Source organism: Rhipicephalus sanguineus, chromosome 4 (genome assembly GCF_013339695.2).
Source record: "Rhipicephalus sanguineus isolate Rsan-2018 chromosome 4, BIME_Rsan_1.4, whole genome shotgun sequence".
Taxonomy (NCBI): Eukaryota; Metazoa; Arthropoda; class Arachnida; order Ixodida; family Ixodidae; genus Rhipicephalus; species Rhipicephalus sanguineus.
The window spans coordinates 165532915-165547960 of NC_051179.1; the positions used below are offsets into that span (position 1 = coordinate 165532915).

A 15046-nucleotide genomic window follows, 5' to 3' on the forward strand; every position below is an offset into this window, starting at 1 on the left:
TTGCTGTACGCATCACAACTGCCCCTAAACATTGCTGGACCAGAAATAGTGGAAGGTGAGCAAGACGGATGCCCATGGCAGCTGTTTCTCCTTTCTCTTTTTTTTTCTCTCTTTCTTACTGTCTATGCAAAGATGTATCGCAGACAGAGCAGACGGTTGTCGTTTATATTGTTTGGATCACTATAAACCGAGGCTCACATATATATTCCCGGAGAAAAGTAGGTTCCCTGTTCTTGAGGCTCCCGAGGCTGCATGCGCAGTAGCACAAGAATGAACTCGCTCGCAATACTTATCTTGTGCCTGACATCTTATGTGTTATCGTATCAAGTTAAAACAAAGGTAAGTTCTCGGAACCTGCTTTTATGCTTCGAAACTTATTTCGCAGAACTCAGCTGTTCGAGTAATGTGGCTATGCAGATATTCTCACATGTCTTTGCCTCGTCTATTCACCTGAGTTCCCCTCATCAACCTCCCCACCTATGCTCCGTTCATTTTCCAAGTCTTTTCAGTTACTGCAATCGCACAGTAAGGATATATACACAAAAACTAAGCAGACGGTCAATGGCCCAGTGGCAGTTGGTTAAAAAAGTGATGCAGCAATGCAAGCGTTGTCACTTAATATGAAACAAGTCTAAACCAAAAACAAAATTGCGGAAAGAGGTTAAAATGTGCATCGCTATCATCAGCTTAGTTTAATGTGAATAGTTGCGAACATTCAAGCGACCCTGATGAAGATAGTTCCACTCTCGAAACTGTTGGTTCAGTAATTTATTTTGTTCAATAGAAGTCGGACCTTTTCACCAAAGTATAATCACCAAAAGCTTCTTTTTTCCACGGAGATCGTCGGAGCAATCTCCCAGTAATACGACAGTGCAAAAAAATCACAGCATATCCACGGAGTGAATGATCATAAGTGGGCGAAGCTGCGGAGGTTCATCGGTAAACCGTGAATCTTCCGTGAATTCTGCCCAGTACATCATCACCGACGTGAGATCGGGCGCGTATATACTAAAGGTTCGATGAGTTATGACGACTTGCAGGTTACTTTAATTTTACATGTACGCTGTGAATTTTCATTGTTTAGAAAACCATTGCTTTAGAAAACATCTGGCGTCTTTCTTTAAGCAGCTGGTGTCTTTTCATTTGGTTTAGAAGCATCTGGCGTTCTTTCGTTTTGCTTTTAGAAAACATCTGGCGTCTTTCGTTGGTTTATTTCATCAATCAACGGCGTTTTGAACAAAATTTTTATTGTTTAATCACGCACAGGAGAAATCTCACCAGGCACTACCTTGGAGGTAAACAATGGCTGCTAATCGGAATGAGAGACAGACGAAGTCGGCTTTTAGATAACACTTGCACTTCTACTTCTACTAACGTTTCCTACTGGAACATGCCAATGGCTGCTAATGGGGAATGAGAGACAGAAGAATTCGGCTTTTAGTTAAGGCGCACGCTGCGAATTTTTTATTGTTGAACAACGCACAGGAGAAATCTCCCACCGGCACCACATTGGAGGTCAAGATCTGGTACTAGCGTTACGACTGGTTACGCACTACGACTACGGCAACTACGAGGGACGAACGGGTGCCGCCTTAAGGAGCTTCGCCCCTAAAAACTAATCTTAATAACGTAAACACAACGTGTAATAATGTATTTTCTTGAAGATGAGACGCGGAGACGATGACTTGACTCTGCGCTGGCGAAGTCCTCTTCACAGCGGCCGGGGCATCACGCGTGAACCCGAAATAAATGCAACTCCGTCGCAGTGTGCTAATATGGAATAAGTGAAGCAATGACACTTATTCTGCCGCTATCGATTGTTATCAAAAATCTCTGGTGTTCCCCTTTGTGGTGCGACACCGATGCTGTCATGTTCACCAAACCGAATCACTTGCTTTTACAGCGAAAGCTGTTATGAGATCATTTCACCGGCCGTTTTTGGTGCCGTAGTTGTCCGCCGCCGCCGCCGCCGCCGCCGCTGCCGCCGCCGCCGGTGTCCGTAACCAGTATCGCTCGAAATAAAAAAAAAAATAAATAAGAAAAAAATTCCAGGATGGAACGAGGTTCGAACCTGGGCCCTCTGCGTGGGAGCCCAGTATTCAACCTCTGAGCCATGCCGGTGCTTGAAACTGCTTTGCGAAAAGGTCCTATACAGGCTTCATGTCGGGAAGGAACCACATTAGCATATGCAATATAGCGTGGTAAAAGAGTAGAATAAACATTAAGCGTCGCACAACGCGAATTCTGTAACCAGGCGTCACACAATGCGAATTGCGCAACGAGTAGGTTGTTGAATGCTTCACACCCATTACAAAGAGCTCTGCCATAATTCTTCATCGTCATCACGCACAGCATCAACAAAGTGCGCATAATGCCTTACATGCGTTTAGCAGGTACCACGGCTGTCTGTAGAATGACGAAAAATGGCACAGTGCCTACTGCCCTACTTCTCAAAAATTACAATGATTTATAGCGTAGTGGGTTCCTCGCAAGTGTACTTCTGTTGGTTGCCAAGGAAGCCGATAAGGCTCCCATGATCCATTTCCTCAGGGTCTCAATAAAGTCAATTCTCTCCCTCTCTCGCTCTACGTTTCTCCGGTTAACGTATGTTATAAAGCGTGGTGGGACAGTTAAATAACGACCGGGCGTCACACAATATGCATTACGTAACTAGTGGGTCGCTTAGAGCTTCCAACCCATTACAAAGGGCGCAACCATAATTGTTCATCGTCATCAACCGCCGCATCAACAAACTGCACATAATCGCTTACATATGGTACCTCGCTTCTCCGCAAACAACGAATAATGTCGTGCTGGGTGCTTCCCAACTTCCCAAAAATTACGCTTCTTGGCGTAGTGGGTACGTTGCTAATGTACCTGTATTAGTAGCCACAGGAGAGTTTATAACGGGCTCTAGAAATGCCGCTCTTCCAGCTTTCGCTGTGACTGTGCTGCGCTTTCCGCGCAGGCCTGGCGTTTTTTTTTATTCGCTACGAGGAACGCGCAACCGCGGCACGCCACAAAATCGAAACCGCTACGGTCTAAAATCGCATGAAAGCCAGGTGACATTACGACACGTCCGCTTATAGTGTTTAGGCTCTCTGATGTTTCTCTTCTGCGACATCGCACACGCATATGTCGGAAGATTCGAGCAAAACCAAGTACGGCGTCATGAACTTCGGTAGCCGCTATGCACAGGTCCAATATCAGCCTTTTCTTTTAACACGAAAGTGTTTTATGCCGGGGTCCACCAAGACTTCAGTGACGTATTTCCGTCACGGGAAGGACGTAGAAAAAATATACGCGATCAGATGGCAAAGAAAAAGAGTACCGTCAAGCGGCATCGAACCCACGACCGCACCTTCAGCAACAACAGATGCCCGGCACGCTATCCACTGCGCCACGGTCACAGACTCTAGAGGCTTTACAAACGCGTCTTTTATATCTACCCTCTCTCCCGGTCGGCGGGGTGGTGTTGCTCTCTGGGAGCAGTAAAAAATCACAGCATATCCACGGAGTAAATGATGATGAGTGGGCGAAGCTGCGGAGGTTCATCGGTAAACCGTGAATCTTCCGTGAATTCTGTCCAGTACATCATCACCGACGTGAGATCGGGCGCGTTTATACTAAAGGTTCGATGAGGTATGACGACTTGCAGCTCACTTTAATTTTACATGTACGCTGTGAATTTTCATTGTTTAGAAAACCATTGCTTTAGAAAACATCTGGCGTCTTTCGTTAAGCAGCTGGCGTCTTTTCGTTTTGCTTTAGAAACATCTGGCGTTTTTTCGTTTTGCTTTTACAAAACATCTGGCGTCTTTCGTTGGTTTATTTCATCAATCAACGGCGTTTTGAACAAAATTTTTATTGTTTAATCACGCACAGGAGAAATCTCACCAGGCACTACCTTGGAGGTAAACAATGGCTGCTAATGGGAATGAGAGGCAGAAGAAGTCGGCTTTTAGCTAACACTTACACTACTACTTGTACTAACGTTTCCTACTGGAACATGCCAATGGCAGCTAATGGGGAATGAGAGACAGAAGATTTCTGCTTTTAGTTAACGCGCATGCTGCGAATTTTTTATTGTTCAACAACGCACAGGAAAAAATCTCCCACCGGCACCACCTTGGAGGTCAAAGCTTAAGACTGGTTACGCACTACGACTACTACGACTACGACTACGAGGGACGAACGGGTGCCGCCTTAAGGAGCTTTGCCCCTAATAAATTCGTCATTACTGTGGCCTCCGCGATTAGCACCTGCAACGCGTTACACGTCCCTCCCATTCGGCTCGTTTTCAATTGAAGTTCAATTTTGTCGATGCCTTAACACACCGCGAGGTGGCGACCTTAGCCAAGCGTCGTAAAAGCGTCGGCCTCGCTCATAGCTCTGCGACGCGCGCCTGCCTCGCATAGCTGTTACACCCCGTTCCCCGCTCACGCGCTCGCCCCTAGAAAAATCGCGGCCGGTCTACCGGGGCGGCACGACGCGCTTTGCGTTTCCCTCTTGTCCGGCCGTGGTGTTCAATCACATTTTAACATGCCGCTGGATGGCGATCAAGTTCTGCGTCCAATATGCGACGCTCTTCTGGTTATCACACCTAGTTCTCTGATTACGCTTTCACCGCTAACTACTACAAGTACCACAAGGGTTTGTTTAATCATTTAGCAGGGACGTTAGTCGTCGGGATGGAGATGTACCACCAATCATCAATGTGGGCACATCTACGTTAAACGGTGTTATAGCTACCAGACATCAATATACATTGTGCAAGCTCTCTTGTATCAATGTACAGTAAACATTCTGTTACTTCTGTAAGGGCACGCTTTAATTTCGTGTTATTCCGATTCCTATGACGGAGGGATCAACCATGTTTTTTTTTTTTTTTTTTTTTTTTCAAGGCCGGCACGCCGCTTTGTTATAACAATACAAGTTGGCTTTATTCCTGAACATCCGCATAATATGCTCCTCTCCCATCACCCTTCCACCCTTCTTCTCTATCTCGCTGATAGAGATCGCTTGTATCTACAATCTTGTTGGCAACGTGCGTTTCCTGAAGTATCGCCAAGAAGATAAGTAACAGCTCGTCGGCAACGCGACCACCCGTCGCGGAAACGACGAGCACGACGTAGTGCGAGTATGAAATAGTGCTTCCAACTGCCTGCGACAAGCTACGCTTTTACCTCGCTAGCCTCTGGTTTAAAAACCATGATTACTACTTAAGATCGCGGCGGTCTTCGGTCGTCCCGCCGTGCGCCGGCTTCGCGCGCGGCGGTAACAGAAACGTCATGTCTTGTCTCTTTATCGACCCATCTCTCGGCGACAAAATCAAACACATCATGAAAGGAGTGGACGACGACGCATGCTCGTCGCCACATGCGCGGCCCGGCATATTCGAAGCGCGTCTACGCGCCGTGCATATACAGGTTTCCGCCCTTGTCGAACTCTCTCATAACAATCCGCGAGGAAGCGGTCAACTTTCCCTTTTAGCAGTATATCCGTTATAAGATAGCGCAGGCACTAGATCGCCGCCTACCTGCTGCACGCTGCCGTCGCGCAAACTTTTGCATAATTTCTATGCACCCCTTCCTACCTCGCGACCTTCTGCCGTTATCACCCGCGTATGTTTTGCGTGCGGTTTTGTGGGGCTTCAAGGCCGGCACGCCGCGGTGGGAATTCCACAAATACCGGACCTTCTTCTCCTTCGCCGACTCGTTTTCCCCACGACGCCCTTTCGACAATATCGCCCCGTCGCCATCCGTTTCCCCGATTCGCCGCCCTGGCTGACAGCCGCTCCGGAGGCAAGAGTGTCCGACCTCCTCTTTATGCCGATATAGAAGTAGAAAGGTAAGGCGCTGTGCTGTAATTAGTGAAAAACTGTTGCCGCAATTTGAGAAAAGAGCCTCTTACCAATCTTGCCCTGCGTAATGCATTTTGGAAAGCTCGCGTTGTTATTCAAATGTTGGTAATGCCGTCAAGTTTGTCGTTCTTCCTCGCTCATCCTAACGTCAACATTTCCTTTCTGAAGGCCCTCGTCGACTGCGCTCGTTGAAGCTGCTGCACCTCGACGACCGCAGTGCGCTAAAGTATTTGCCACCACCCAATCGCGCCGGCCAGTGCCTGTGTTTCGCCCGCACACGTTTCAACCATCGTATTGCGCGCCGTCACCTTCCTCCTCCCACCGACATATCCGCGGCCGTACGTCTCTGTGCCCGTATATCCTTCTCGGTATCCTTGGATTGCATTTTCAGCCATGCGCTCCTCTCCCATCACCCTTCCACCCTTCTGAAAAGCTGGTCAGCTCCTCCATTGGCTCGACCACGACCAGCGTTCCTTAGGTCCGCTGTTGTTCGTATTGATATGCCGAGGTCCATACCGCGTGTATATATATATATATATATATATATATATATATTCTACGTTTGTTAGGCTGGCTGTTCTATTCTAGCTGCCCGCTTCGTCTTCTTGTTCGCCATCGTGCGTGTGCCCAAGCCCGTTGCCGCTCGTCGTCTTTGCACTCGGCCTCTATGCGCATGGTGTATTTCTGAAGGTAAAACACATTGCGGCGCTTCAGTTTTCTCCACGGACACAATACTTAATCCGCGACACATGCACGGCCAAGCTGCTTCTCTTCCTCTTGTGTTCGCCGTGTTCTCGCCCAGGCGTTCGGTAATATTGAAGGTAATTTGAACTTCGCGCATAGTTTTTTTGAAGAGGACGGTATACGTGGTTGCATTTACACTTGATCGCCGATTTGACATTGCGGTGGCCGACGGCGGCAGCGCTCGAGATGTCGCTTTTGCGCCTGCTGTGCAAGCACCATGTTCTTGCGCCTCTGTGTTCGTATGTAGCGGCAATGTGTCCCTCGCGCAATAGATTGCCAAACTTGCACAGAGGTGTCCATGGAGAGTGTAGCGCCAAGTTTTCGTAGCTGGCCGTAGAGGTGTTGAGAGGTTCTTGTTGAACGCTTTGATGCCGAGTTAACTGGGCAAGCAGCTGCTTTGAGATGCTTTATCCAATCGGCCTCAGCGGGCTCGTTGTTGTTGGATTGCATCCCAATGGCTTGAATCCATGCTGGTGAAGTCTTGCGTTGCCTTTTCCCAGGAAAGATCTAATGACCAGATTGAGCACCTACAGGTAAATGCGTTTCTCAGCTGAAATTCCACAGCGGTGCCCAAGACCATCCTCCAGAAACTGAAGAGGAAAAAAGACAGCTCAGCGTGTTCCTGGAGCTAAAAGGCCTGAAGTGGTGCGGTAGGTGCACAAAGTGTCGAACAAAAAAAAAAACACGGCAGAGCAGTAGAATATACCTCTCGTTTTCTCTGCGCCGCATAAATTGGCCGGGTCTCGCCCACGCATGTTGTGACCGCCGAGGAAACCGGCATGCCGAAAGGAAAATGCACTGCGTTACCTCACATGCGCAGCCTTTGTGTGCGAGATTTCGCTCATTTGTGGAAAGGCTTATGTCGGATAAACTGGTCGATGTGTCAGTGATCGGGCACGGTGACAGAAGCGATATGTTTTTGATAATGCATCATTTAATTTTTTCAACGCGGGAGTGCAACGCTCGAAGGTGTTGCACAACCCGCTGAGGTGTCTCGCGGAGAAGATGTAAGAGATATAGATCACATTTGTGAAGCATCGTGTTGCGTGTTCGTAGCGCCGTGGGTAGAGCACCCGGTTCATATCTCCGAGGACCGAGAACCGTCGGTTCGATACCCAGGTCATCCCCGCCAACGAAACTTTTAGGAGCTGTCTCGCCAGGTTTTCAAGCTGGGGCAAAGTCCCGCGCCGTAAGCGTAACCTTAGTTCCAGAGGCGACCGCTACAGGCGCAGCTCGCGCGAAAGAGAAGTCTTCTTCCTCTTGTTCTTCGAGTGCCTTGATGATGCTATTAACGCACGGAAAACCATACATAGCATAGTGAACTGTAGCATGCGACGCTCGCTCCTCTCTGGCAGTGCGTTTCGATTCTAATAACATGAACGAAGAAGAAAAAGTTGCGGAGCGGAGGCCTCGAAAGGCAGCAGCATCAAGGGCTCGCCGCCAAGACCCTGCGGTGAGAGCTCGCGAGGCCGCAGAGAGAAGTTAGCGTCGTGCGCACCCCGAGATACAAGCCCGCGATGCCGAAGCAGCACGGAAGCGGCGGCAAGAGAACCTCGAAGAGGTACGGGCGTGGGATGCAACGGCCAAGCGCCGAAAGCGGTCGCTACCTGAAGTTGGTGGCGTCGACGCACGCTTGCAGCGCGATTTCCTCGACCGCACGTTCGGCCACAGCTGCATGGTCTGCGAACGCTTGTGGTTCGACAACAACGCTACTATAACAACGTGCGACGTCTTTATATGACAGCAGAGGAATTGTACGGAGCATTCACGGTTTACCCGATTATCTCCGAGCCAGCTCATCAATCATTATGCACTTCGTGGATATGGGGTGATTTTTTTCCTTCTAGTTTTCTTTGTTATCTGTTCGTATGCATTTTACCAACATTATTTTTGTAGCGAAAATGATATCAGTGATGTCTTGGTGGGCCCCGCCATGAAACACTTTCTTGTTTAAGAAAAAAAAAACACATTGCTGTTGGTGGGGCAAGAACCCAGAACATTCGAATCAAGCGTAACTGCAAGCACGGCTAATTTCAAATCATGCGTAATTCAAAGGTTCTGAGTTCAATCCCCATCAACGGCAATGTGCTTTAACAGGGGAGCTGTTTAAGCTTGGCAAACGCCCTGTTCTCCTCGACAGAGTAACTATCGTCGTCATGAACGGCCTTGCGCGTGCAACGCCATAACTCGACCGGCGCGCGCTACCTTCGTCCTGTTCTTCATCTTCTACTTCGCTCCCCTAACACGTGTGCCCGGCGCTCGTATTCCCACTGCGGCGATTTGTCCGGCGTGGGATGCAATAACTCGGCTGTGCGAGAGAACGAGTACAGAGAGTGAGAGAAAGAAAGAAAGAGAGATAGAAAGGCACAGAGAGAAACACAGAGAAAGAAATGGAAGGAGGCGAAAAACGTACAGAGACAGACACAGAAATAGACATAGAAAGGCAGGGATTTAAAGAAAGAGACAAAAGGGAAGACGAAGCGAGAAATAGTGAGAGAGAAAGAAAGGGAAGAAACAGGAAAACGATAGAGCCATAAAGAAATAGATAGAAAGCGAAAAAAATACAGGGAAGAAAAGACAAAGAAACAGAAGCAACAGAGAGAGAGAGAGAGAGAGGGATATAAAGACAGGAAGATAGTCAGAGAAAAATAAAGACGAGAAAGGCCGGTCAGATCCGCTTCTGGTTCCAGCCTTGCGCCACTAATGCATGCTGCGACAAATTTTTTTGTCCACTTTAATTAGCTTCCACTTCTGTCGTGATTACTAATCTGCAGTTAAAAAAAATTGTGGGCGGTTTGCACTAAGTCATGCGAAGTCTGGCACAACAAAGCACGGACCCGTCGTCGCTCGTACTCTCCGTCGACCGACGTGTACAGCTTCAATATGCGCGGTTTCTTCCTTGGGAGTACGCAGCCAGACTATGCACTATGGAGCGGAGGTTGCGCGCGATGTCTCCGTCGGTGGGCGTGGCCTACCTACTGCGCATGCGTGGCTTGGCCATGCGGGGCAGTACCTGCTCGCTAGACGACGCGATGCTTGTTTCCTCTTTCTTTCTATATTTTCTTTACTTCTTTCTCTCTGTTTCGTTGTTTTCTCTGTTTCTTTTTTCTGCGTTTCTTTCTTTCTATTTCTCTCTTTCTTATTCTTTCTGTGCTACGTTTTACTCTCTCCCCTCCTCCTTTTGCTCCTCTTCAATAACCATCTGTCCTCCTCACGCTCACTTCTTTTTCCGACCCCCTTGCTACACTATACTATACAAGGATATGCTATGCTCTGCTAGCGTGCTTGGATAGCCGAGCGGTTAGCACGCTCGCCTTCGCATCGAGGATAGGCAGGTTCAAATCCCGCTTCGTGAAAAATTTTTTTTCGGGAAGAGTCTTCTCTTTCTCTTCCTTTATGTTTTTCTTTCCATCCCTCTATTTAGTTCTTCCTTTATTTCTCTCTCTCTCTCCCTGTACTCGTTCTCACGTAGCCGCACAGTGGCACATACCCGTTAAGATGCTGATAGTTTTCTGCGATCAGCTCACAAGGAATGATTTGCTAAACATCTTCGATGTTAAACTACATATAATGAGCCCTATGCTTTCATTGGTTTGAGTGTCTGTTGAATTCAGTAGGTTGTAGCTTTGTAATAGTACGTGTGCGTCTTCACTTTAATACAGAAGCTCTGATGTCGTAAGGATAAGGCGGCATTCGGGAACTGCTGGTTCATTATTTCTCATACCTACCCACATTGTGCAGACCCACCATGGGGGAGGAAATGAGCCTACAAATTTTTATGGAGACTTTACGGATTATATGCGCAAAGTGCAACACCAGGCTCGCAAGCAACACAACTATTACAGAAGACTCCACGGCGTTCCTGACCTGAAAGAGAGCGAAGAGGTAAGTTTGCCTAGTGGAGGCGACATCAAGTGGCCTTTACTAGCATGTAGAAGTTGAGTGTGACCATGATCAGATTCAAAGGAATATTCCACAGTGATGTCGACATCATATCAGCTCTGTTCTGTGTAGAAAATCATGTATTGTCTAGTGAAAGAAAATAATAAGAACAGACATGAAGACGTGAACCTCACAAATTTTCTCCGTGCCTCATTTCATCGATCCGTTATCCCTCACTGCCAAATATAAGCAGTTAAAAACGCAGAAGCCCTTGCCCGATCTTGAAAATGGGGACAAGCGAAGCTTTGCGTGCGCGTGCCTCACGGTGCTCCTTCTCTTTCTTTCCTTCATTCTTTCTCTCTCTCTTTATTTCCTTCCATCACGCTTACTTTCTTTCCTCCTGTCTTTCTTTCTCTCCCCTTTCTTTCTTTCCATCGCATTGCACAATGTTCCCTCCAAAGTGTTTCCCTCCTCCGTTGCGGGAATTGGACCGTCATTCGCGTGTTTAGCAGCAGGCCAGTTAAGTTGCTACAGGCAAGAAGTACGGTCACGCGTTCATATTCAGGCAACAATGAAGTGTGACAATGTGGAGTGAGGAGACCCGTCGATAGCACATGGGACTGTCGTATCAGAAACGACTGATGGCCGACAAACCCACGATTCAGAGAGGGTCAATTAATGGAAAAACGGCGCATACAAGTACGCATATGACCGGCACCCCTTCGAGGGCCGCGTTCCTTCTGACACCTGTGAAAGCAGGACACCCTGAGAGCATTCAAGAGGCTGAGTTTCACCATGCCGCGCTTCGCCACCTTGGAGTGGGCTGAAGAGAAGAACAGAAATGGCTTCTTAGCTCTGGGGTCGTGTGCCCAGCATACATGATAGGCCGTGAAGTACAGTCGGACATATAGAAACCTGCTTTCACAGGTGTGAGAACAGTTTGCGTGTCAGGTGGACCGCCTTGAGAAGGCTGGTTATCCACAGCATGTCCTTGCTTCTGTTGCTGGTCAGCTTCTCAAAGATACCAAGCGCTCTCACCGTAATGAAACCCGAGACAAGGGTGAGAATAGACCTAAGGTGGCAGTGGTCCCCTACTTACACCAAAAGCTAGTGAATGCGAGCCAGTTGGTAAGAACTTACATTAAGTTTCGCACAACCTTAATAAGATAAGGCAGGGCGCTGGCGTGGAAGTTGTCTTTTCCGCGCCCCGGAAGCTGGATAAACTGCGCATGCTAGCGTCCTCCGCTAACAAAAGAAAAGACGGCTGCCAGATCAATGACAGGGATTCGTTCGTACAGTGTGCCGACAACGTGGTGTACGTCATCCCACTGTCATGCGGGAAGAAGTTATGTCGGCCAAATGTCAAGATGCCTCAATATACGCCTACGTGAAGACCGGTGGAATGTGCGGAGCGGCAACTCCGGACATTTGAGCGCGCATTGTAAGGGGTGTAGGTGCCTGCCTGCCTACAATCAAACTGAGGTACTGTACAAAAACAAAAATGTGCTCACTAGAGAAATCGTAGAGGCTGCTCGCATTGCAAGTTTGAGGGAGGAATGCATTAGCATGCCTTCCATTGACTTGCAGAAAAAAGAAGTCGATTATCTTTCGCATGCGCATGCTCATGCAAGATAAAGTCGTCTGGACTTTATTTTTATTTATTTCGTCATTGCAATATGCGCAATTTATCACTACATATATGTGCCTTTTCTGAATAAAAAATCAGTCGAAAGTCAGCGCTTGTCCGCGTCAGCTCTGTTTTCGTGCATTCGTGTTTATTCCCGCGCTGTTGAAATTTCCTTCACGATGCCAATAGGCGTCCGATCCGATGAGGGGCACTTATCTCTTCTGGTTGCCATGTATTCGGTTGGAAATCTGTCAGCTGCGTTGTACCCCCCTTCGACAAGCTGCTGCAAATGTTGGAGCCGAGTGGTGGACTTGTTACAGCGCATATTTCAGGAATGGTTAATGGTTCAAAGATTATCGCTGATTCGTCGAACTGGTTGCGGAGTCGCACAATTCCACTCTGGATGCTGATACGTCGTTGTGACTTGGACACTCCGAAGGGGACGAGGGAGAACTCTTATTTACCTATGACCGTGCACTTAAGAATCTTGCCACGTCTGCACGAATGTATGTGCGCTGACTGCCGCTGTCCAACAGTATCCGCACATGGAGTCGTCGATCTCCGGACTCTGCCCAAACTCGGCCTGTCTGCAACAATACAGAAGCAGATTCGACGCGACTACTCTGGGCGGCTGTGACGGTTTGCATGTTTGGCGGCGGTGGTTCATGAAACGACGGGGATCCAGCGTTTGGCTGCGGATCTTCGGCTGGACTCGATAACTCGCAGAGAATCGGAGAATCCGTCAGGTGGCGCCGTTGGCAGATACCACTCTTGAGGGTGATGAATTTCCTGCACACTCTGGCGATGTGACTGCGTGTTCCACTGCGGAAGCAGCAATTGGCGTACTGAAGCCTTGCCCGGTTCTCCACAGCCGATACGTTGGCGTTGCAGACAGCGATCATATGATCCTTTCTCTGACATAGCGGGCACGCTGCTCTGACAGGCAAGGTACACCCGGTTAGGGCTGACGCTGATGGTACATGTTCCACGCCACGCATTTCTTCAGATGTGTGGGTCCTGGGTTCGTCTTGCAGTGCACGACGCGATTGCAGCCGGCTCTCCTCGCGGATTTCCATTTGGATGCGGAGGGAGGTTAATATCTCCTTGGCTAGCCGCGTTCTGTCTAAAGGAGTTTCAGCGCTGCTGGATGCGCACTTCGTTTCCTTGGTGATCTGCCTGTACATGATGGCGAAATCATATAAGGGCACTGTTTAACACCACGGTATACTGGTCTGGTGAAGCTCCAAGTTCTTCCAAGGCACTGACGTGGAACTGGACGTTGTCGTGAAGAATACGGAGCTTCAGGACCTCCGATGGGCTTTTCACGGGGCTTAGCGTGAGGAGATGATCGACATGCTCGTTCACAAGCAGATCCCGGCGTCCAAAGCGATCCGTGAGAATTTTGATCGCGAGGTCGTAGTTTTGCTCGGCTAAGCGGATGCCTTCCATATCCCGCTTAACGCTGCCAGTTAAGCAAATGACGGTGTACTTAAACTTTTCAATGCGCGGCAGCTAGGTTGTCATGTGGATAGTGGCGTCGAAATGGTCCCAAAAAGACTGCGATCCGCGCAGGCTGCCATCACAAGTTGGTATCTGGAGCTTCGGTAGTTGAACTGAACGCTGACGGTGCTCGCTCACCTGGCTTGCTGCGTCACCGGAGTGCGGAGATCCGAGGTTGCTTGGCCCGGGTTCAGTTACTCGAGCTTGCGTTGTGACTGTCCTCTCACGTTCTTGTAGCCGCACCCTGGCGCATGACACTGCGTAGAGAGTCTTCGTTATATTCGTGCGCCGTTTCTACTTCTTCGTCTAGTTTTTCTTCGTCCGTGGTCGCAAGGATGACGTCGTCGCGCCTCGATAGTGCTGCCTCCTTGCCTTGAGGTAGTCCATGCGACCGTTAATCTGAGAAGTGTCGGGGTCCGGTTGCTGCATCAGGTCCGTTAAAAGTGTCAGCGCTCTCGTGACGCCAGCCCTGAGTGCACCACGCTTCTTGCGCAGCTGGTCTGAATTCGCCATGGCCGTGACGTGTAGGCGTCTCTCGAGGGGCAGTCCCTGGTTTCGCGCACGAAGAAATGTTTTATTGCCAACGTTGCGGCCGGGGACCGGCCTTCGTCGGGGCATACATGTGTGCCTCTATGCACGTATGCACAGATGAAAGTCCCCGGCCGAAACGTTGACTATAAAGCATAGTTTTTCTTTTGTTCGACCGCTTGTGTGCGTGCGCGCGCTTGTGTGTGTGTGTGTGTGTGTGTGTGTGTGTGTGTGTGTGTGTGTGTGTGTGTGTGTGTGTGTGTGTGTGTGTGTGTGTGTGTGTGTGTGTGTGTGTGTGTGTGTGTGTGTGTGTGTGTGTGTGTGTGTGTGTGTGTGTGTGTGTGTGTGTGTGTGTGTGTGTGTGTGTGTGTGTGTGTGTGTGTGTGTGTGTGTGTGCGCGCGCACATTCTAGTTGATGCGTGCATGGCTATATATGACCTTAGTTTTTTCTCTTCCCAGTTGAACAGGTATGCTCAAGCGTGGGCTGAACGGTTAGCCAAGACGGGACAGTTCAAGCATAGGAGTAAGTCGCCTTACGGTGAGAACATCTATATGAGCTACAATAGCAACCCTAACTTCAAGCTTAACGGTGAGTCAGTTATCTATGTCTTGTTCTTATAGAATTAAAAAAAATTAAATGTTTGCCTCTGATGAAAAATTCACTAATATAACTTTAGTGGCATTATATGTCGCTTGCACCGAAATATTTTATTTTGCGAAACGTGTTCCATGTGTTTCAAAGACTTCCTGTGTCGTATGTGTCCGCACTGCATGAATGTGTCCGTTGTCTACAGCACACCGGTGGAACGGATAATACCAGGTAGCAAACAATAACCTAGTGGTGGGGAGGTAATGCAGAGTCAAACACAAAAACAAATTTGTCCTATTGCTGAGAAAGTTTT

At 48.7% G+C, this 15046-nt stretch overlaps 1 protein-coding gene across 1 annotated transcript; it reads left to right on the top strand.

Moving 5' to 3' along the window:
- Positions 1-188: 188 nt before the first annotated feature.
- Positions 189-14780, top strand: LOC119390880 (uncharacterized). The gene is made up of 3 exons (XM_037658586.2): positions 189-339; positions 10349-10492; positions 14604-14780. The coding sequence occupies exons 1-3, from the start codon at positions 253-255 to the stop codon at positions 14763-14765; spliced, it is 393 nt and encodes a 130-aa protein (XP_037514514.1). The 5' UTR covers positions 189-252; the 3' UTR covers positions 14766-14780.
- The last annotated feature ends 266 nt before the right edge of the window (positions 14781-15046 follow it).